General features: G+C 47.2%; 2 protein-coding genes across 8 annotated transcripts; both read left to right on the forward strand.

Moving 5' to 3' along the window:
* The first annotated feature begins 94 nt into the window (after positions 1–94).
* Positions 95–12,187, forward strand: LOC311422814 (lysozyme g-like). 6 transcript variants are annotated; one of them, XM_084496221.1, is made up of 7 exons: positions 95–4,007; positions 6,604–8,005; positions 8,324–8,577; positions 9,194–9,283; positions 9,635–9,831; positions 10,096–10,234; positions 11,072–12,187. In XM_084496221.1, exons 3-7 carry the CDS (start codon positions 8,430–8,432, stop codon positions 11,200–11,202), a joined length of 705 nt encoding a protein of 234 aa, XP_084352347.1. In that variant the 5' UTR covers positions 95–4,007; positions 6,604–8,005; positions 8,324–8,429; the 3' UTR covers positions 11,203–12,187. The 6 variants fall into 6 exon arrangements, with proteins under 6 accessions (XP_084352347.1, XP_084352349.1, XP_084352346.1 ...); XM_084496223.1 differs by lacking the exon at positions 6,604–8,005 and having other exon boundaries at positions 95–2,798; positions 3,808–4,007; positions 8,503–8,577; XM_084496220.1 differs by having other exon boundaries at positions 95–8,005.
* Positions 12,119–23,394, forward strand: LOC311422808 (lysozyme g; the record flags this gene model as incomplete). Of its 2 annotated transcripts, none has more annotated exons than XM_084496196.1 (6): positions 12,119–12,237; positions 19,916–19,989; positions 20,230–20,331; positions 20,505–20,701; positions 20,814–20,952; positions 22,678–23,394. In XM_084496196.1, the coding sequence occupies 6 exons, from the start codon at positions 12,119–12,121 to the stop codon at positions 22,809–22,811; spliced, it is 765 nt and encodes a 254-aa protein (XP_084352322.1). In that variant the 3' UTR covers positions 22,812–23,394. The 2 variants fall into 2 exon arrangements, with proteins under 2 accessions (XP_084352322.1, XP_084352323.1); XM_084496197.1 differs by lacking the exon at positions 12,119–12,237 and adding an exon at positions 17,299–17,365.
* Between the last annotated feature and the right edge of the window lie 117 nt (positions 23,395–23,511).

Consider the following 23,511-nt stretch of genomic DNA (forward strand, 5'->3'; position numbering starts at 1 on the left):
CGCATCCTTTCAAATAAAGTCATCTAGGTGCTGTGGGTCATTCTCTTTTAATAAGGGCCTGTCAGAAAGTTGCATGTGCTCTTCCTAGATTTCTAACAAACCTATAGTTCTGTCTGAGGCATTGCTGAGAAGGCAATCAGCTTGAGATGTATGCAGCCACATGGTAGTGTACTAGAAGCTGGAAGTAGGCTTGATTTAAGTTGATCTCATTTTCAATGCAGAAACTCTAAATGAACAAGTGTTCTTTTTTCATCTGGTTGCATGGAATTAAATTTAGGAAACTAATACTCCAACAGTCTTGCTAGGAGTGCCTTAGCGGGACTTATCTCCGAGCACTAATTACATTGTCTAGGCTGTGGGAATATTAAATCATGTTTTAAATTGTTGCAGCCTCTCTGGAAATGCATTTAGGCAGTAGCTCGTTAGGTTTCTGACATTGTGGTGTTAAAGGTTGCTCAGTTCCACGTGTCAACAGTCCCATTATGAACTCGGTGTAAATGCTAATCGGAGGCAGTGGTTTCGTGGCAGTTTAAGTTGATTTTTTTTTTCTAGGTTAATCTTCAGTTCAACCTGTTCCTTCATCTGGCTTCTGGTAGGGCCGCACATGTTCCAGGGTTGATACAAGGGGTCCACAGGAACATGTGACTTGGATAAAGGAGGGTGTATACTAACTAGTTTAATTTTTTTTTTTTTGAAGTAGTAGCCTCAGATGGATCTGCCTGCTTCAGATCTGTGCTTTTACATCTGCTTTCTGCATTTTCTGTCTTGAATGAAGATTTAAACTGTCATAAACTGTCACTGAATGGTCCTTTTGGTGGGTTTTCTGCTCCTGATCTGCATACTACTTCGATATGAACAATCCATGTCTATTAATCTTGTTTTGGGTGAAATGTAGAGATTTGTTAAAATGTGGAAAATTCTTTTTGAGTATTGAGGAACAATTTTTTTTCTCGTGAGGTAAAGCTCAAGCAGTACAGAGGTACAGATTAAATAGTGAAATGTCCATGATAGTACATCCTTCAGCGAGCTAGAAGAGGAAGCAATACAAAGAACGTTAATTAATGAAATGTCAGCTGTACAAACTTGAAAATCGTGAAGCTTGGCTTTGTCAACAGTGATGTAGTGGCAATAAAGGTGACAAAAAAAGACGTTGAGGATACACGATAGCTCGAAAAGGCAGGGGTTGCGTGTCACCAGTTGCTTACGGCTGCAGGATGGTGTGTGTGAGGCCGTGACTAACTGGGACTCCTGAACCCGGGCTAATCACAAAATGGGGCCTGGCCTGGCACGTGTCGGCCGTGGAAGGGTCTTACGCAATGAGGGGATGAGAAGATGTTCACACACAGCTCTTGGAGTTATGGGGCTTAAGCATGAGCCCAGCACGTAACATTAGCAGCGATTAGTGCTTGATGCTTCCGTGAAGTAATCGTTAATGCTTGGGGAAAATTAACAGCTGAACGAGGCCGGTGCTGCTCAGCTCTGCGTGCCAGGGGCTGCGAGCTTGTCCGTGTGCTGATCCTCCACCAAGCCCACGTTGTGCTTGGGATGCTCTGAGTGAGGAATCCACCCAAAGATTAAATGGAGCTTTGGGATTTGGGAAGTTCAGTCCTTGAAAGGGATTGAATGAGACACAGGCTCTGGAGCGGGGAACAAATTAGCAGCTGCTCTCAGACCCCTGTTGTAGGTTGGGCCCCCTGCGATTGTAATAAAGGGCGTTGAGGAAGGCAGACTGGTGATGAATTGATGCCTCCCAGTTCTGTGTTCCAAGTAATCCACATTGTGCTATTTTCCTCCTCAAGTTCCAAAAGGAACGCTTTTCTGTAGAAATTTCTGTAGGAAATTCGGGTTTTGAGCAACCAGAATGTTGACACTCATTTTCCTCTCTTACACACACACACGCCTACATGTACGTGTGCACACATCAATTTGATGCAAAAATAACCTGGCTTCTGGACTCGCTGCATACTCGATAGCTGTACTCTGCTTTTCTTGAAGGGATCTTCTGTCAGTAGGGGGTTGATCCGTCTTTTTAGAGCTAGAGGGTCAGGGATACGCTCCCGAGTTTAAAAGCCTCAGGGAATCAGAATTGGAGCATATTTGATGTTATTGGGTGTTGCTCTTGATCCCTCTTTTAAAGGGTAAATAGATAAACAGGTAAAATTGTTGCTCTGAAGGTCTAGCCTGCTCTTTGTTCTTGGGGAGCCGACAGTATTCAGTCTCACAAATACGACGGAGGTGCTTTTGGATGTTCCAGTCTCCCAGACGCTCCTTTTTATCCATCCCACGGAAAGTCCCATGCTGTATCAGATGTATGAAAGGGGAGACGCACGCTCATACCCTTTCCATCCATGTAAGCTAACACAGCAAACTGGCTGAAGCAGTACAAAACCATCGCAAAATAAAAAGCTCAAATTTGGTGAGTTAATTTCAAGTGCACGTAATGCTGGCAGATGCTTGATGCTTTTTGTTAAGAAATCTTGCGTTTAGAGGCCCCGCGCAATGCGTGCTCTAAGGCTATGATTTTCCGACTGCCTGTTACAGCCGGGGGTTGAGCTACCTGAAATAAAGCGCCTCTGCTGCAGGAGCCACGTAACTGTGTCAGCTCAGCAGTGAGCCCGTCTCCTTGCGCTTTGCGTTTCTTGAGCACAGCCTGTTCAAACATCATCTGCCCCGCGGTACGATTTCAACATCAGACTCCTTTTAAATATGTTTGGACCTAATTAACTTATCTTCTGCACAAACCACGCAATCTTCAGTAAACATTGGCTTTTCCCGGGATGACATTGTATGAAAGCCAGGTGAGTACAGCATATAAAAACAAATTAATTCCTGTCCTGTCCTTCCTCCTCGCTAATTATTTCATCTTGTAAGTGTGCTGCCCTAGAAAAAAATGTCAGAAAGTGCTTCCTGTTTGGTTTCCAAAGTGTTGACGGACCTCGGTGCTTTGTATCATGAATTCCAGGCACACAGAAAAGCTCGTAATAGTTATCATGATTAATGGGTGAAGTTAATTATTCAGAGATGTTACTTTGCCATCCCTGTGAGTCACTAATGTACTATCCTCATTTTATACGTGGGAGACTGAAACAAGATTAGCTTTGCTGGAGGAGGACCTGGGCACACCAAGAACCAGGTGCTCCACTACCTCATCTCAGCCGCTTCCTGAAATCCATGTTTTGGGAGTAGGTTTGTCAGTTTTCTCTCAGATGCACCTGGTCCTGGTGAGGTGCGTAAGTGCTTTACCCAAAAGGGAGTTCAGTGGGGGTTTCTGCCTTCACGAGGGTATCTTCCAACCAAGATTGGTCTTGCTACTGCTGTGGCTGGTGTAAACAGAGTAGGCTCCACAGCCTATGTTTGTGAGTAAATGCATGAGTGCGGGCTGCAGACTCCCATCCACACAGGGATTTTGATGTCGGGACACAAAGAGCAGAGACACAAAGATCCTTACCTTAGGAGGTAAGGACCACGCTGCTCTGGCTGGGCCACTCGAGGCTTGCACAGGAGCAAAAGTGCATCTCAGCGGCGTACCTGGAGCACAGCTTTGGAGCATGACAGATGCTTCATGAGATCACACCCTCTCATGACTTGAACTCTAAATGACTTCTTTTGGGTGATATTTCTGTGTCTAAGCTGGGATATGAAACGAAGACTCCTAAGATCCAGTCCAGTGAGCAATTTTCTAGGTCGTCTTCCCTGTGATAAAATTCAAAGTCTCGTTATAGAGAACAGGAAAAAAAAAGAAAAAATAAATAAAATAAAATAAAATCACCTTTTTTTTTTTCTTTTCATAAATACTTCTGGTCTTAGTTTTCTCACACGATGGCTGGAGAGAGGCTTTGTGCAGAGTGGGATGTTTCAATGCCAACCTGTGTTCTTCTGTATGGCAAGATAAGGGAAAAGCCCGGCCCTCAGCAGCTGCTCAGCTCAGAGCACAGTGAAAACCAAGAGCCTCATGTCTCACAAATGTGAAGCCTGTCTCACTTCACTTTTGCTGTTGTTACTCAAAGGTATATTAGATGCAGAAAAGAAACTCTATTATTAACTTGTCTGTGTCTCTTTAAACACTGGGAGAGACAGCTCTAGAGGATTTGCCTGAGACGAAAGGCGTGGGTCTAAAACAAGCCCGTGAGGGAAGGCCACAGATGCATCTTTAACTGGCCAGTTAGTGCGAGGCATCCAACATGCGTCAGTGGGCATGGGCAGGTTCCCCATAAAGTAGTCGTAAGGCCTGTGAATACCTGGTGTTACCTGTAATTACATCCCAGACAAAAGGGATAGCCTGAGAAACGCATCTGCCAGGAGATGTTAGGAAACCAGAGTTGAAACGCACAAAAAGAGGCGGTAATTAGCATGGATGTTGTTCCAGGTGCTTTTAGGTGCTTTTTTTTTTATCTCACCAAACATGACGATACAGCCCTCAGCCTGGCAGAGAACGATATGCAATACGTAATGCTGTTCAAAATGATACTGCGTTTTGATTACACCTCGATTAAATGGGGAAAAAATAGAATTGGTAGCTCACGTGCTCTCTCCTATTGGTCGGAGGCAGATTTTATCTGGTGCTTGACATCATTTTCCAAATGAAATCTAGCACAAACATGAAAAATCCTGGTGGCAGGTGCGGCTCGCTCTCATTAAATGGTTCACCTGGATCTGCTGCTGTGGGTTTACACGGAGCAGACCAGAAATCTTGTTGTCTGACACCCTGCAGGTCCCTTCACATGGCGGTGCCCTGGACAAGCGCACTGGCTCAGAGCCCTGCCCCATTCAGCTACGTGAGCATGACCTTGTTTCCACAAAGGCTGCTTGCTCTCTGCATTCAGTCGAAGGGATGGCAGTCGGCAAATTTTGTGTAGATAGGGAAGTGTTTAGCACCAAAAAAAATCTCATTCATAATGCTGCTGAGAAAATGCCCCCTTATTTGGCCTCGTGCTGGAATTGTGTGACTACAAGGAGTCTGCCACAGGGATCTGACAGCATACAGCAGCACAGATAAAAATAATTGTATTTTTAAAATAGCATCCACAATTCAAGAAGTAAATAAACAACAACGCAACGCAGAACGGGCATTAAGAATTCATGTGACAGTACTGGGAATTGTACAGAAAATCTTTCTGTGGGCAATAAATGAGAGAGAACATACATAACAAAGAGAATCAGTATTTAAACTGAAAACTCTCTTAAGGACCATTAATGAACGACAGACCCATTAGGAAAGAAATCTTACCCACCATCAGAGGCTACTTTCAAAAAAAAAAAAAGTCCAAAATCATCAACTTGATTGCAGGTTCAGTGACAGAGGAAGACTGGTTTATTACCACTAATATGATACCATCTTTATAAAAGGTAGCTGGATGTCAACACCCAAATATTTCCATCTATTAGAGAGAATATATCTCCTTCCAATACAGATCACCTTGTTCCATAGGAGGCAAATGAATGTATCTACTGATTTTGTAGCCATCAAGCTGTGCACTCTGGCCTCTTCCCAGTTTGTTTCTTCTGTCTTTCCTCTCTTCCAGCATTTCTTTGGTCGCTGTTTGCTTTGGAAATCTTTGCAGCCACATTGTGCATGTGATGGCTCTATTTTCTACCTGTTATTTCCAAAGATACCACATAGATTAGTACCTTATGTCAAATGTTACCTTGAATTATTTAAAATCTTACACTGTAGTAAAAGAATTAAGATTTCTTCTAGTCCAAGACACCGTGACATGACACCAGGTTTGCACGTGAAGAATGAATGCCTAGCCATTTTGTGGTCTTTGGAAGGATTTCTATTATTTCCATGTTTTCGCCCAAATAAATGAGTGATTTCAGACACCTGAACTAACAATCCAACCCTTGTGTAACAACAGGTCCAGATTCTCCCGTGGAGCTTCCCTCCTTCTTACTAATGCGAGATCTAAGTCCTTGATAGCTGTATTCAGGGATTTTAAGGTGGCAAGGCCCACTTGATCATCACCCGTGCTTTAACAACTAATAACCCTTGTTTTGAACTTAGAAATGTGTATCTGTCCGGAATAGGGCTTCGTACTCAGCAGGTATAAAGCACAAAGGAGAGGGGGAAAAGGGGGGAATACATTGATTTGTCATTTATTAAATAACTAAAAGAAAGCTATTTGAAGGAAATCTTACTTTTCTAGCCTCCACCCATGCTAGGCAGAGTCCGGTGAAGAGAAAAACGTGGGGAGGGAGACAGGCTTAGAGGCCACTGGCCTCCCAGACAATCTTTCAGTCCCCTAATTTGTTTTAGTAACTTACACATACAAAAAGGGTCTCAGCCACATGGTGCAAGTCTGTCCCAAACCCTCTGTGAGCCCCCACTGACTTCAGCTGCTGCATCCCTTTTTGGAAATCATGTGAAAGTTTGATACTCAATTAAAAGCTTGCCAATCTAAACTCCGTGGGGAGACGAGACAAAAACCCTTCCAGAAATGTGCCCAGACTGATCTGGGATGTAAAGGAAGGAGAGCACCAGGCAGGGATCTGAATTTTGCCTGGCCTCTGCCACTGATTCACTGCAATGCTTTCTGTAAGTCATTTATGGAGCATCAGTGTAGTCATTGATGGAGGAAAAACAATATTTATTTCCTTTCACAGAATTGTCCTGAGTCTTACTAACCACTGCTTGTGCAAATCTTCGGATGAAAGAAAACATAAGAGTTCAAAGCTCTTATTATATATTACCTGTTACACTTTATAACAAATGTCATCACACTAAACAGGAATTAACATTCCAAAACCCAGAGGGTGGGTACCTTTTCATACCCATATATATAAAAGTCATCAAGTGACCTGCCTCAGAGGAAGGCTGATTGAAGACAGGTGAGTCTGAATCCACTCGGAGAATATCTGTGTGGATGCAGAAGCCTTGATTTTGGCTTTGATTTAGCATGCTGTTAATTTTGTAATTGTTTCCCTGTTTCTACTTAAGGCTTGTGGTGATTTTTGTGCTGGGACTAAAAAAAGTCTGATGCCTTAAAACCTTATAATGTGACAATTTTCTGTTTATAGAAACAGCTACAAACTGCAGCATTAGGTATGGATTTGCCATTGAATTAAGAGGTATTGGGTCAGGCTGCAGGGATCCAGGCTTGCAAATACTCAGTGTTAGGACTCAAAGTGAGCTGCTGAGCACAAACCCAGCTCTGGCAGTGGGCATTTGCTGGACTGAATGATCTCTCTCAGGGCAAGGGAGTCTTTCTGATGACGTTGGTGGCCTATTTGAGTTTGGGCATCCACGCAGGCTGCTTTACAGTGGAAATACCTATTAGACTGGAGAAAAGGTCAGGCATCACTAAAATCAATAAGGCATTTTCAGGTGTTAATAGCATTGCAGGATGACTGCCTGCAAGGCTCCTGGCATTGTTTTGTACTTGAAATATTCGTGGGGGCGGAAAAAAAAAAAAAAAAAAAAAAAGGCATTTGTAAGCTCTAAAACCTGCTTAGTTAAATGCCCTCACCAGCAAGGCAAGCACAATCAATGTTTTTTGATTTTTTTTTTTTTTCCCAGCCGATAGCTATTATCTGATGATATTTTTGGAATTTTATTAATAAACACAAGAGGCATTCATTACTAAAGTGATTATCTGCTGTTGTCACACACAGGAATTAATGCAGAAATATTATTTTAACAGCAAAACCTTGGAACTGCTCTGCATGCTCTCAGCAGCAAAATGAGGGCTGTATTGCTTGATTTTTGGCAACATGTTTTTCCTAAAGGCTATCCAAAGCCATGTTGCCTTTTGAACAGAGAGATCTATGCACTCTGTAGTACACTGGATGTCAAACACCTGTATATTTGAAGCAAATGTACTGAGCCTCCTCATTGTAAAGAGGTGCTGTGGGTGTTCAAGAGGGGCCATGAGAGCAAGCAATGGGCTAAAAAAGTCCTTGCTGGCCCTGGTTTGGTGCTTCCTTCTTAATGTGATGGTGACAGCAAGGTGGCACATGAGATGGAGGAGCCGTCCCTCCAAAAACTCCCAGATATTTAGGAAAGGGGGTGTCGAGAGGCAGGAGACCTTTTCTCCATTAACACTAGTGACAGGACCCGCGGGAACGGGGTTAAGCTGAGGCAGGGGAAATTTAGGCTGGACGTCAGGAGGGGGTTCTTCACAGAGAGGGTGGTTGCACACTGGAACAGGCTCCCCAGGGAAGTGGTCACTGCACCGAGCCTGTCTGAATTTAAGAAGAGATTGGACTGTGAACTTAGGCACATGGTCTGAACTTTTGGGTAGACCTGTGCGGTGTCAAGAGTTGGACTTGATGATCCTTAAGGGTCCCTTCCAACTCAGGATATTCTATGATTCTATGAAATAAGAAGCAGACAGGGCTCCATCATCCGCTTGTCCTGCCAGCACCATCCCCTGAAGCCAGCAGCTGCCAGGAGAGCCCAGGGCTGGGGAGGAGCAGAGGGAGCTCTTGGCATGGACACTTTTTTCAGGGCTGTTGAATTTCACCATCAACTTCTTCACATTTTGCAACCTACTGTGTTTTCAGGTGTCCTGGGGCAGCGGAGGAGAGCCATCACCATGGTCCCCGCGCTGCTCTTGCTGGGCCTTTCGGCCCTGATCGGTGAGCCTGGGGGCGAGTTTGGTTTGCTGGGGAAAGCACCCTACCCTCATCTGCTTGCAGAGTCACAGACATACCCAGCTAGCCTTGTCTGACCTCTCTGCCTACTCAGAAAGGTCTCCCAAATGTCACAGGCTGTTTGACGGAGCCTATTCAGTCCTCAGTTATTGAGGAAATTGGGGTAATTTTCCCAAGCTGAGGCACACACTCTCCTCAGCTAATTCCCCGTGAGGTTGTGGGGACACCCGGGAGATGTTCCCAGCCATCATCTGAGGGGTGCTGGGCATCAGGGGGCATTAAACCAAAAGAGCCCTCTGAGATAAATGTGGAGCCTGTGGCTCCTTCCCCCACACCGGCTTTTACACTTAGCAGGGCGGACACCTATTTGTGTAAATCATCATCAGTTTCATTTGCTTCAACCTATTCAGCTAGGAAAGAACAAATTCCTGCCCTCTGTCACCGGTAATGTCACTGACAGGGAGCAGTGGCCATGATACACGCTTTGATTATGGGCCTGGATGAATGAATGCCTCGTGCTTGCCTTGCATTCACCTGCAGCAAGCTGTGCGACACTGCTCCGAGATCTCATGTTTCCAAACACCTCCGTCTCATTTTCCAGCTCCGTCTGCGAGTTACAGTTGCTATGGCGATATAAATGCTCTTCAAGCCCCCACGATTTCCTGCACAGCCGTGAGAGCCCCGGACTGTGGTAGGTATCACGCACCGCTTGATCTCTCGGCCTACCTGTACCTGGCGGAGGGATGCTGTGCCTGCCTGGTGTTAAATTTGTGCACCAAATTAAACGTGGTGCAGCTATTCGATTAGCCAAGAGGGAGAAAAGCCCCCCAAAAAAGCCCCCAGCCCCAAAAACTAGACTTGGTGGGAAGTGGGAGGGAAAACTCCAGAGGCAGGATCCTCAGCCTGTAAGTAGAGGGAGCTGCAGCAAACCCCATTTCACCCCACACACCCGTTCGCCAGCTGTAGCATCAGCATCAGCAGCCTCCCCAAACCCCGTTTTTGTAAGGGCGGGTGGGTCAGGCTGCCTCTCCCCCGGCTGCAGGCATTTCTGCTCTGAGGAGGACGGCGGATGCGGACATCATTCGCCTGAGGAAATATGAGATCCCCATTAAGAGAGTCGCCAGGAACCTGTGCTTGGACCCGGCGCTCATCGCCGCCATCATCTCGCAGGAGAGCCGTGCTGGCCTGCTGCTGGACAACGGCTGGGACCAGGGCCGGCAGAGGTTCGGCCTGATGCAGGTACGGCCACAAGACAAGAGAGAGGAGAGCCCACAGGTGGCAGCATGGCAAGGGTCTGCCTCTCTCGGGGCTTCACCTTGGCCAGTGAGCCTCCCGTGTTCAACACTGGGACACTCTCCCTTTGCAGACTGCGTTTTATCACCTCAGTTTTATCACAATTTGGGTCTCTGCTGTGAATCGTGGACTGGGAGTGTTAAAACGAGGTGAAGCTACAGCAGTGGTTGTGTTCGAAGGGAAAACAATCTTCTTGCTTGACTTTTCCAGATCGACAGGCGCTACCACCAGCCTTACGGGACGTGGGACAGTGAGGAGCACATCAACCAGTGTTCAACCATGCTGGTGCTTGGGATCAATGAAATGCGGGCGAGGCACCCTACCTGGACCTGGGACCAGCAGCTGAGAGGTACAGCGTGCCCCATGCAGCAGTGGGGACGTGCTGGGGGTTACGTGTGGAAACAAAGAGGGGACATTGCATTACTGGCACCATCAGGACGTTAACAGCTGAGATTCTCACTTCTACATCTCTCTTCTACATCTCTCTTCTACTTTTCACCATCAGCACTTTGACTTGTGATTTGTGAGGCACTTTCACACAGGTGTAGGTTCAGTGTGATATCCTACACATTCTTCCCTTGGGTTCCTCTTTCATTCCCACACTGCCCTTTTTATTTATTTATTTTTAAATATGAATATTTCAATAAGCTTTCTAATATTCTAATAACAGTTAGTCAACACCAGATGATCACTTTCTGTTTGTATGAGGCAAAGGCCTCTGAATGATGGGAGTGCTGTGCATCTGTTGGTGTCACTTTTAAAGGGAAAAGATCATCAAGCTGGCAGATTTTATAGCATCTTAGCAACCCTTATTTTTTTTTTTTTTTTAAAGTACATTGGGTCAAGGAAGCTTGGGATCCAGGTTTGTTCATCACCCATGTTATCTGCATGCTGTTTTATTCCCTCTTTGCTATTTCTTGCTCTCCCATCCTTTTAGACTGCAGCCTTTTGTGGGACCAGCATGCTGTTCCTACCCACATTTGGAGAGAATCAGGGGCTTCTTAACCATACAAATAAGCGTTTTGCGAAATGAATCACTTTTTAGTAAAAACACACAATTAGCAACTTCCCAAGCTGTTGTATACGTCTGATGAGATGCATTGCCCTTTATACTAGGAACTTTTACTTTTTAAATCTGTATTTCTCATTTATAAGCCCATGATAACTCTTTTTTAACTCTTCCCAGGGGGAATCTGCGCCTACCGCGCAAGAATCGACAACATCCAGATCTATGACGAAGACCCCTGTGGCAGAGACAACTCCTACGTCAACAGCGTGATCGGGCGGGCCCAGTACTTCAAGAGGCATGGGTTCTAGCTCAGCAACCATCCCCACCACAGACCCTCTCCTCCACGTAGTCTAGCCCAGTAGTGATGGTAGTACCCAGAGCAGTTCCTCCAGGGCTCCTGGCAGGAGCAGTACTGGTGGCACCGGCACGTTGCTTGCTCCAGCACACCCCAGTTGCCCATGGGCAAGCTCAGTGCTGCCTTCCAGGGGACTGATAGGGGCAACCTGCCACGAGTTCAGGGCCTTTAGAAGGCAGCTGAGGACACCCCCACTGGGTGAGGAAGCTCCTTGCATTAGGGGCTGAACCTGGGGCTGTTTGTGCATCCCTCCAGCAAGCAGCTCTCCCTCAGCATGGGCTGTGCTGTCGCCATCTCCTCTCTACATCCACCTCCTTCTTTCTCCCCGTCCAACGGGAGGGAGAAGCCCCCAGACTAAGGTCTTCCTCCCCCTTGATGGTGCTGGCTGCTTGGCAATGAAGAGGCTCCTCTCTGAGTCTATCATCTCTGCACACTTCTGTTAGCTGCTTATCCCTGGGGCCAGCCTTGTGGGGGAAACCACCAAGCCTTCTCCTGGTGCTCCCGTGAGCCCAGGAGCCCCTTAAGGGCTGGTGACCCCTACAGGGAGAAAAACAGCCTTGCACAGGGGAAATCCTCTAAACTGGAAACACTACAAGTGCTGTAGTGGGCACACAAATCACCTTTCTGTTACAGAGCCCCACTCTGAGCAGGAGCTGGCCCCGGGTATCCCTGCCCCAGGAGCTGCATTACAGCGACAGCGCTGGTATGAAACTCACCGCCTTTCCTCCTTTCCTTTGGCGTGTTTGTGCTGGGGCCCGCTGAGTTTCAAAGCATGCATTTTGGCTTCTGTCCCTCTGCCAGGTACCCTGACTTTTAATTAGGAGTGAATTAGCTCTGGGTGTATAAATTCTGTTTGAAAGTATTCTTCAATGCGGATGGGTCTGGGTGCAAATTTTGGTTTAAAGAGAATCCAAATAAAGAGAAACGATGTATTCCAATTCTTTTGTTGCTTGGCAAACAACTCATCTCTGCAGTTTCACGAGGCTGGGTGGGTAGCAATGTGTGGCTCTGGTAAATAACCCAATTTGGGATTTTCTTAGAACAGAAAGAGGAAAATCTGCAGAGCAGGGGTCAGGGAAAATGGGCTCAGAGGCAGATGCACGGCAGCTCAAGCCCAGGACAAGGGAACCAGGGCATCTGTGTTTAGTGCTGATCACCATTTTGGGGGTATCAGGGCATCTTCCTGGCAGCTGCCACCGCCGCTGATGCAGAAGATACGTCTGGTGGTCACTGCTGGTCAGAGCTGACACAGGCAGTGCGAAAGCTGATTCGGAGACAACTTTTGCAAGCCAGGCAATTTCAGCTCTGTGCTCGGTTTTCCTACGGTCTCGTCAGTCACTCATCCGCTTACCGTCACGGCAAGGACTGTGAGTAACTGAAGTATTCGCAGGCAACTTCATGCTTTGTCATCTCTGGAGACCAGAGGGAGCTATAGGGCACCTCTAACATTACTGTGGGGTTTGCTTGTTTGTTTGCTTGCTTTTAAGACTACAGGAAACAGTTCAGTGTTGGGCTACCGGGCGTATTCAGCTACGTATTAATTAGTCTCTATTGAATTCTGTGCTATACTCAGATAATTTTAGTAGAATGACTACTTTGTAATGCAGACTTGAGAGACATAACACACAGTTTCATTATCTCTATTTGAAATAGCTTGTGTAAGATCAATTGAAATCTCTGCTTCGTTGTGCTATGTAAATCTCTATTATACAAACACCTTACACTGTGTGCAACCTATATAAACACCTTTGGTAGAACAATATGAACACTTTTGGTAGAACAATATAAACTTCACAAGGGCTGGGGGCAGGGAATCGCATTGCTGCCCCTGTCTGCAGAGTTGTTTTTTGAGTTTGGAGGATGCACAAGAGTGGAGCTTTCTTTGTTCCCCTCACTTCACCTTTATTTGCTGCCAGCAAGCTCCATGCCACTACGATGAGTTGCCATCCCTGTGGATCTGTGGACACCTCGGGAGTCCAATTTCTGCGTGCATTACCTCTGAGGCTGCTGCTTCACGTTACGGTAACACCACCCGAGGGGCTGCAGATCTGCCTGCTGGTTTCTGCAGCTTTGCACAAGGAAATGTTTTAAAGTCTGTTTAAAGGTCCTGATTTCAGCAATTCCATATTTTGTTGCAAATATTATTTTATGGTATCAGCAGATTGTGCAGAGGAGGGAAAATCCCTGTGGAAAGTGAATTGAAATATAATTGCTTAATAAATTGGCAGGAAGGAGTAAATAATTAAGGAGAGTTTAACATCAGCATATTGCTTTCAGGTTTGAGCAAAAGCTTTCTTAACAAGCAGAGTTGGCCTTGCTTTTGCTCTCTGATCTTTCCCTGGTCGCTCATGTCCATTGTACTCGGAGCTGCTTGTCTGGCTGGGACGCACGGGGCTGCTGTGGCAGCACGCTCGGTCACCGAGCCTGTTGTGAAAAACAGGCAGCTTGCAAAGCCAGTGGTCTTCTGCCATGTAACATGTCGTGGAAAGCTGAAGTACGGGTCAGGAAAGAGAAGAGCAAAACAAAATGGGAAAGAAAGGTCCGGCAAAGTATATACTAGGGAGCCTAGCTACAGCACCTGGACAGACGGGAATAAAGGATTGAACACTCACTTTGTGAGCACCTGGGGGACAACAAGGCATCAAGAAGCAGTCAGGAGGGCTCTGGCAGTGCGGCTTGCCAGGAATAAAGTGCCTCAAGCCTACCACGGTCCTTATCTCACTGGGTAAGTTGCCAAGAGAGACGCTGCGGCTGTGCCATATCACGAGCTTGATAAGGCTTTCACCAGTGATCCGTGAAGTACCCTGATATGTCAAGGGCCTTAAGATGAGAACAAAAAGCACTGCTTGGAGAAGCTATCAGCAGATTCTGGTCAAACTGGTGAGATGATTCAAGTGGAGCTGCACAAGTCTGTCCTGCAGAGATTTTTATGCAATTTGTGGTTGTGATGTGAATGTTGCACTAGAGCTATCAAACTGTGGGTGAAGACCATGCTGATTGAACTTCTATTGCACTTCTACCAATGTTTAAAAACTAAGGAAACCCATTTTAAGGATCACGGTACCAAAATTGAGTAAATACAATTGCAAAACACTCAAGGAACTTGGGGATGGGCATAAGGAGGGGAGGAGCAGGCAGGCAGCCATCCTGTGAAAAGGGCTGGGGCATTGCTGTTGAAACCCAATGAGCTGATGCCAGAGAAAGGGACAAGGGAACAAAAAAAGAGGGACAATGCCTTTGGGGGACTTATCTTTATCATAGCACAGTGAATGTAGCACCTGGGGTAATTCTCCTCTCTGTTCTTCTGAAGTCAGCATCGGTGTTTGGACGTGTTGCATCAAGAATGTTATCAGGAAAACTGCAAGTCAAGTGGAAGGTACAGCCTATAATAAAAAAGGAATTAGACTTGCTTTTTTTTTCAGAAAAGAGAAAAATGACACAGTCTTAATTTTCTAATACACAAAAGAAATGGAGGGCAATGACCCACATCCTTCCCTTCCCTTGGAGTGTAGGGCAAGTAGTGTTGAGTTTGGCAACAGGCCTGTGTCGGTTATTTCAGAAATATTCCAAGGGCAGTGAAGCAACGCAACGTTCACTGGATGTTTTAAGGAACAAACCACACCAGTATTTAAAATGTATGTATGCCATGCTGCTGTAGATATGGGGAATGCGTGAGGAGAAGGAAGGACCTTTTCCAGTCCATCACTCCACAGGCAGCAAATAGGAAAGACAATAAACTGCAGACAAGGAAGCAAGAGCTTCTTTGTTAGGATCTTGTGCACTGTTTCTGCTACCAATCTTGAGAAGAGTATTTAAATGTGCTTTTCTATAATAAATAGTGAATCTGACACATCAAGTTTTCTCCCTCACCCCCTGGCTGAGCTGCTGGCGGTGTGGGCTGACCCCTCCATGGCCCAGGTACTGGTCTGCCCAGAGCCTGGGGCTGCAGCGATGGACTTCCACGGACACCAGGCAGAGTGAGCAACCAACACAGCAATAGCTGAAACAGCAGGAAAACCCTGCCAAAGGCAACTCCCCATGGGCCAGAGCCGTGAGCCATGTGGGCATGCAGGTTCCTTTGGTGGCTGACTCTGAATGCTGGATTTGGATGGATCTGAGCCACATGTCCACACGTCTTCTCTCCGAGAGACGTAAAACAATTGGAAATGCCACCACAGCAATGCAGACCTGAAAAGCTGTTTGTTCTGCTTTGCTGCCTGTTGCAAGCTGGGCTGGGATTTCCCGGCCAAGAACCTGTTCCCCTGTCTGAGCTTTTTTTGTGGTTGCACACGCAGAACCACACCCTGACATATTAGGCTCATCTTAGGATTTTCCTTCCTGGTAGAAACAAGTTCATGTTTATACAGGTCAGAAAGGGCAACACCGGCCCTTCCTTCAGCTGGAGATGTCAGATGAACGTGAGAAAGGCCTTGTGGTCACCCCACAGGTCTGCCTCCAGCTGCTGTAGCAGAAGATGCTGCCTGGGGAAGGCATGCACGTCCACTCTGTAGGATGCTGCTGAATCCATCCAGTCATTTGGGGAAAGTGTCAGTGCTGTCAGCCCAGAAGTCCACCTTCTGCTGCAGAAAGAAATGTTGCCTTTTGCCTGTTTTAAACTGGTCTCTTCCTAGTTTCACTGAGTGCCCCTTGGGTTTTATGCTGCAGGATGTGGTGACCAACATTTTTGCTTTCCAGCCTCTTTCAGTCCCCCTCGTGACAGGGCTGTACCATTCCCCTGTTGATTTTAGCCAGGTTTCTCCTAGTCTACATCCTTGCTGAGGGGCAGAGACCCTCAATGTGGGATTCCAACAAGTTGTTTTTGAGCAGCCTCCAGGATGCTCACAGGCTTCTCTGGTTTGGGGCTGCTCCTTTTTATGTAGGCACTGTTGCTTTTAGTGTTTGCCTCAGTTTTCTTGTCTTCCTTGAAACTCTCCCACTGAGGGCACATGGCCTGCATTTTCCACGTCAACTCTTTGTGATTTATTGCCACCAAAAATTCTATTTCTGTGCCTCACCCTGATGAAGCACTGGTCTAACCTACACGTAGGCTCCTGCTCTTACCCCTGTCCTTCCTGTATTTGCTGCCTCTCCAATCTCACTGGCCAGCATTGTCTTCATAGAGAGACAATAGCACAGTCCAACCATGGCTTTTTTTTTTTTTTTTTTTTTTTAGTATTGTCTGGGATTTCTACCCATGGGATTTTAGGGTGCCTCGCTTTTCCTGCAATATTTTTATGGTGCTACACTTGTATCCTTCACATAGGGCATCCCTCCTCCACCACTACACCTCATTCCTGTAAGGCTGGCAGTGCTGTATCCCATGGATTTTGTAGCCTCCACCAAGTCTCTGAGATCCCATCAGTCCAAATCAGGTATTCCTCTGCTTCTGCCAGCTCTCCCCAGCTTCTGGTTTAAACATCCCCCCACAACCTCCCCAACCTCCAGAGCTGCAACCAGGCTCCATTACAGCTCAGGTGGAGCCCACCCCTCCTAGGCTGGTTTCTCTTGTCCCTGAAGCTCCCCAAGCTCCCCACATGGCTCTCTAAGCCACCACCTCATCCCTGCACCAAGGCTCATGCCCCCCTGCCTACCTCTCCCACCTCACTGGTGCTTCAGACCCTATTTACACCCCACTCATTTCCTCTCAGGACCAGGGGCCTCCTGGCACCCAGGGCCTCCCACCTCCTCTCACAGATGGGGTGGCTTCCATCCTCCTCCTGCACTGCCTAAATGGGCTTTAATTGTGCTGGGAAGCTTGCAGCAGTCTAGTTTCTCCCTTGAAGGCGTAACTAGGATCACTCATTTCTAAATTAACCCTTATTGAGCTAATTAGAAAGAGAGGAGAAACTCTCAAGAGCAGGAACAAGCCCAGGTGCTGAGGGCGAAGCTGACCCGGGACTCTCCTGGGCCTTCACCCCTGCAAACTGCCCTGCTGCCAGCACCGTGCCTCCTGAAGAACAGCAAAGGTTTCTTGTTGCAAGTACAGGGAAATAGGAGAATAATACAGAAATTAATCTGATATTTAAATTCGACTCCATGTCCCAAAGTAGGACGTGAGCAGGCAGCTTGTGGCAGATGTTGATGGACATTACACAAGACAAGGAAGTTCAGTGGTGGTAAGTACGAACCCAGCAGATGAGGGATGTCCTACAAAAAGTGCTGGAGAAAACGAGTGCTGCTCTGTTAAGAGAAGAGGTGAAGAAGGCAACATACCACTAAAGAGTAGCTGGTACCAGGTCTGACCCTGTGCCCGTCAGTCTGACTTCTGGGTGAACCAGAGTTGCCTCTCCCATGTGATTGCTGTGATAGATTAAGAGCTGTGATAAATTAAGAGCATCCTTTGGCACGAGTCCTTGCCGGGGACCCCACAGTTGGAAATCATCTCCACAGAGAAGGTCCTGGCCGTCCTGGTGGACAACAAGTTGACCATGAGCAGGTAATGCACCCTTGCAGCAAAGAAGGCCACCAGCCTCCGGGGCTGTGTTAGGAAAAGCATCGCCAGTAGGTCCAGGGACGTGGCTCTTGCTGTCTATTTGGCACTCCCAGTTTTGGGCTCCCCAGCACAGAAAGGACCCTGACGTGGTGTAACAGGCCCAGCACAGGCCACCAGGCTGGTTGGGGTTGGAGCAGAGGTTGTATGAGAAGAAGCTGAGGAACGTGAGTATGCTTGGGCATCTGCAGCCCTCCTTCCTGCAAAGCCAGGCTTTGTGTTTAGAGCTAAATATGCAACATTTTAAGAAGGTTGTTTGGGATCATGGCATTCCTCTGGCTACCAGAGGGAGTGAACGGCAGAGGCAGAGCAGGTCGGAGTGGCGGGGAAGGCGCTGCTGACAGATTATTGTGGTGATCCCACCACGGGAGCATGGTACCTGTGGGAAAGGCAAAATCATGGGGCTTGAGAGGGATCCCTTGGAGAAGGTATAGAGAAGGTACAAAGAGAGCTAGCCCCAGGACCACAGCAATTGATTAATAGCCAACTTATTGTTATTTAACTTGTTCTTTCCAACTCAAAGGGAGTGGAAATCCCCGGTCCTTTGTTCGTTATCAGCTTCTCCTTCCGTGATATTTCAAGATAATGTTACAATAACAATATTCTTGAGCAAAATTTCCAGGTCCCCTAAGCACTTGCCAGCTATGGAACAGGGGGACAATAAAGGCGAACAGGCTGCCCAGAGAAGCTGTGGATGCCCCATCCCTGGAGGTGTTCAAGGCCAGGCTGGATGGGGCTTTGGGCAACCTGGGCTGGTGGGAGGTGTCCCTGCCCATGGCAGGGGTTTGGAATTGGGTGGGCTTTAAGGTTTCTTCCAACCCAAGCCATTCTGTGATTCTGTGATTTTTGGCAGCGCTATGAGGAGATCCCCACCACTGCCCAACAGGCTGTTGCACAGCACCTTCGCCCACCGAGCTTTGCTGCATCCTTTTTCTTTCTTCAAGGGTTGCACCTCCCCAAAACTGGCTCTGGACAGAGGTGGGGCATGAGAAGAGAGGGGTTTCAAAGAGCAATTGAAGTGGTGGGGAAAGCAGAGATGTGTCTGGGGAATGGAGGGATGGAGAGGTCTTTCTGGGGCTGGTAAGGAGCTTGTCCTGCAGAACAGCCCAGGACACCAAGATGGGACCAGGACAAGTACCTGCATGACAGGTGGATGCTCAGCCCTCACTGCGGTTCCCTCCAGGAATAGGGTGTGAAACATAAGAGTCACCCAGAGAAAAACAAGGTGGTTTTGTTTCCTTTTTGACATCTGGGAAATGCCACTCCCAAGAACATAGCTGCCACCATGCCAATGTTTATAGTGCAACAGGTTCTGTTCGCACTGGAAAATTGCTGTTAAACCTTACAAAACCACAGCCCAGTGCATTTCAACACAAGGTCAGGTTACCACAGAACGGAGGGCAGCTCACCCTATATATTAGACCTCCCCAGCCCTCAGACCTGTGGCAGAAGCTGAGCTGAAGACAAGTAGGTAAGATACCGTTCTGGGTGGGTGGTGGGGGTCTTCTCATTCCCTTCAGCCACCTCCTCAGCAGCCCGGAGGCTGCAGGTTTTTGCTGCATGAGATTTCTGCTTGCATAAGGACGTGAAGATCTGTCCTCTAGACCCAGATTCACCTCACCTGAATTTAGATGGCTCCCATCCACATGTGAGCCCATCTCCCCTGGTTCCCTTAGCAGCCAGCGAGGTGCTCCTGGAGTACAGCTCACCCTGAAATAGTCATCCACAATAATTTAGACAAAGTGTAGCTTGCAAGTGCCAGTTTCTGCATATAAAGCCTCAGAAGACTCCAGCAAAGCTGTCTTGATGTCATGAAGGAGGTTTGTATAGATTATGGGTACAGAATAAGGGCATTCATGGTGGGAGCACAGCAGCGAAGAGCGCTGAACATCACTCATTTTATTTTTTCTGAATTAAATATTGGAGTTGGAGGAAGTTGGAAGGAGATTACTAAGACACTGTAGAAAATGTGTGCTGAAAACATCATCAGACATGAAAGGTCCCAAGGCTCTGGTGAGGGGTTGCAAGCCAGCAGAGGGACATGACTGCACTTAAATACCACTTTGTACATCCAACCAAGAGAAATATCCCACCAGCTCAGAAACAGTTTCTTCGTGTTTACTCAGCAAGCAGTGAGATGTATTCATTCCTTCTTCTTTTCTGATTGATTTTGCAGGTTGCTTTGTGTGCTCAGGAAGAACTACCCCATGAGCCTGATGCTTGTGCTGCTGGGCCTTGCTGCCCTCCTGGGTAAGTCAGCATCCCCCGCTCATCCCCCGAGCAGCCCCAGGAGATTAAGACACCTCCCTGTGCCCCCTCCCCAAAATCTCAGTTGCCATCAGATTGTGTTGGGCCGGGAAGGCGCTCAGCTCCTCCTGCGAGTCTTGCCGGAGGGGTCACCTCTGAGGGAGGGGTGGGTGCAGGGTGCAGGTTGCAAGGTGCAGGATGTAGGGTGCTGGATGCTCGACTCTTTCCACACAACCTTTCCAGGTGCCTGCCAGGGCCGCACGGATTGCTACGGCAGTGTAAACAGAATTGACACCACCGGGGCTTCATGCAAAACTGCAAAACCAGAGGGCTTAAGCTACTGCGGTAAGTATTGCTCTTCTGACAGATTGCTCTCTTCCGTGGTAGCACAATAATCCCAGATCCTTCAGATTTCCAAAATGCTGGGCACACACCGGCTGCTGAGCCTGCATGATCTACCTAGAGGCATGGTCTGCCTCCTGGAGATGAGGCATCTTTACTTTTGGGTTTCATTACAGGAGTTCCAGCTTCAAAAAAGATTGCTGAACGAGACCTGCAAGCTATGGATAAATACAAAACACTCATTAAGAAAGTGGGTGAAAAGCTGTGTGTTGAGCCCGCTGTGATTGCTGGCATCATCTCTCGTGAATCTCACGCTGGTAAAGTACTGAAGGACGGCTGGGGTGACAATGGAAATGGATTTGGCTTAATGCAGGTACTTGTTGATGCTCCACTAAAACCCAACAAACTAATGTCATATGAATAAAAGTAAACCTCCTAGACATGTCATCCATTACCACAGGGAAATGACTTTTTGATATTTCTAGGTTGACAAAAAAAGCCATAAGCCCCAGGGGACGTGGAATGGAGAAACCCATATCACTCAGGGCACGACAATACTTATCGATTTTATAAAGAGTATACAGAAGAAGTTCCCAAGCTGGACAAAGGACCAGCAGCTGAAAGGTAATGTGCAGACCACAGATTTTGTCCAGGGGAGAAGAAAAAGTCTAGGACAAGAACACACTGAATGAATTCACAGAGTCATAGCATGGCTTGGGTTGGAATTGGATCTCCTTTAACACCACCCAGTTCCACCCCCCTGCCATGGGCAGGGACACCTCCTAGCAGACCAGGTTGCCCAAAGCCCCATCCAGCCTGGCCTTGAACACCTCCAGGGATGGGGCATCCACAGCTTCTCTGGGCAGCCTGTGCCAGGGCCTCGCCACCCTCTGAGTGAAGAATTTCTTCCTAACAGCTAATCTAAATCTCCCCTTTTAATTTAAAACCATTCCTTCTTGTCCCATCGTTATGTGTCTTTGTAAAAAGTGACTCTCCATCTTTTTCTAAGCCCCATTTGAGTACCAAAAGGCAGCAGTGAGGCCTTCCCAGAGCCTTCAGGCTGAACAGCCGCAGCTCTCTCAGCCTATCTTCATAGGAGAGGTGCTCCAGCTCTCTGATCATCTTGGTGGCCCCCCTCTGGCCCCACTCTAACAGCCCATTAGATTCACAGTAGGCTCACTGCTCTGTAGTTCCCTGGGTCCTACCCTTTTTAAAAATGGGAGTGATATTTCCCTTCTTCCAGTCACCAGGGGCTTCACCTGACTGCCAGGTCTTTTCAAATAGGTTGGAGAGAGGCTTGGAAACTACATCAGCTCCCTCAGGGCCCCTGTCAGGGCATGTCATCGGCCCCACAGGCTTGTACCTGTTCAGTTTCATCGTGTGGGCTGGAGCCTGCTCTTTGCTTACAGGGGGAGGCACTTTGCTCCCTCAGCCCTCACCCACAGGTTCGGGGAAACGAGAGACGTGGGAAGCCCGACTGGCAGTGAGGGCTGAGGGAAAGAAGTTGTTGTGTGCCTCAGCCTTCTCCTTGTGTCATTAACAGTTCTTCGTTATCATCCACCAGAGGGAATAAATCCCCTTGGTCTTTCTTTTCTGGCCAATGAACCCATTGAATCCCTTGGTATTTTCAGAGGTTTTTTTCACAGGCAAAAGGCAAGGTTTGGCAAACTGTGTTGTTTCTGCCTTTCCTTAACATGGCAGCCTCTGCGTGTTTTCAGTGCCACGCAGCAAATATTTATGCAGCTGAAATCTGATTTATAGAAGAGTCCAACGCTCCTCATCTGACGACGAGGAATCTCCCACAACCACCCCAGTTAATAAGTATCTCTGAGTAGCTTGAACGCAGCCAGCAGCTCCCTCTGTGTTGCTGTTGATGGGGGGAAAGAGGTATTCGGGGACTGCAAAACGGTGTCATGCAACATGGAAACACCGCCTGCTGCTTGGCAGCCCCTGTGCAGTGCAAGGTGTGATTATGTTTTAAAGCTCTTCAGAGAGCAGTAGTTTTCAAGAATGAGTGAGAAGTTATGAGGCTGTTGGATCTTATATCGTGCTGTGAACAAGCCTGCTGCAGCCGGAGGGCTTGTGCTGGGCCAGGTGGGTGATGCAAATTCATCAAGCTGCCAGTGTCTGTGAACATACCCCCCAGTATCTCTACAACGTGTTGGTGGATGCAGCAATATGTGTAGGCCTTTTGCAGAGCCCTGGTTAAGACAGAGAAGCTCTGATAACACCACATCCCCAATTCCAAAGTCCTGATAAGTGAAAGCTTCCTAAACAAGCAAAACCAGGACGCATCAGGGTGGAATTTTGTTTAAAGGCTGTGTGGCATCTTTCGGTGCTTCATTTCAGGTGGGATTTCTGCCTACAACACCGGAGACAAGAACGTCCGAAGCTATGAGAGGATGGACATTGGCACTACCCATGACGACTACGCCAACGACGTGGTTGCTCGAGCCCAGTATTACAAGCAGCACGGATACTAGGCTGGGGCCCCCGCACCGAGTGACTTCCCCACCATCACAAAACACAAAGGAAGAAGGTGCATCCAAGTCCATACAGATGCAAGCGTACAGGAATGGCTTACGTGAAACAAGAATTTGCAGGCTACCGCTCCCATGTATAGAAACAATATTCAGTGAGACACTGGTAATGTAGTTTCTTTAAAAGCAATATGGTTGGGATTTTACAAAGGGAATATTAACAGAATCTTGTGTGCTATCTACATATTTCTCTTAGTTTTGAGGCCGGTCTTATTGCTTTGAGGCCTATCTTGCATTGCTATTGATAACTTTCTGCCTTCCAGATCTTAAAGTGCATTTCTGCTCAAACCTGTCATTCTCTTAAGAAATCAAAAGGCAAAATACTTCCTTGGGTACCTGCTTAATGATTTATTTTTTTTTTTCAGAGCTGCCTGATACTTACTTCATATTGTGAAGTAGTCATTTTTTTTCTGAATTCTAATTTTTCATATAAATGCACAGAACAGAGATGGGTTTTTCTGTCAGTTTTCAGTTATACAGGGATAAGCAAATAGAAAATGAATAAATGTGTTATTATCAAATGAAACAGGAATCCAGTGTACTCATATTTCCGTAGGAGCACTCTTCATAGGAGAGTGCTCCAGCCCTCTGGTCATCCTGATGAGCCTCCTCTGGACTCACTCTAATACATCCACGTCCTTGT

The sequence above is a fragment of the Aythya ferina genome (genome assembly GCF_964211825.1).
Source record: "Aythya ferina genome assembly, chromosome: 1".
NCBI lineage: Eukaryota > Metazoa > Chordata > Aves > Anseriformes > Anatidae > Aythya > Aythya ferina.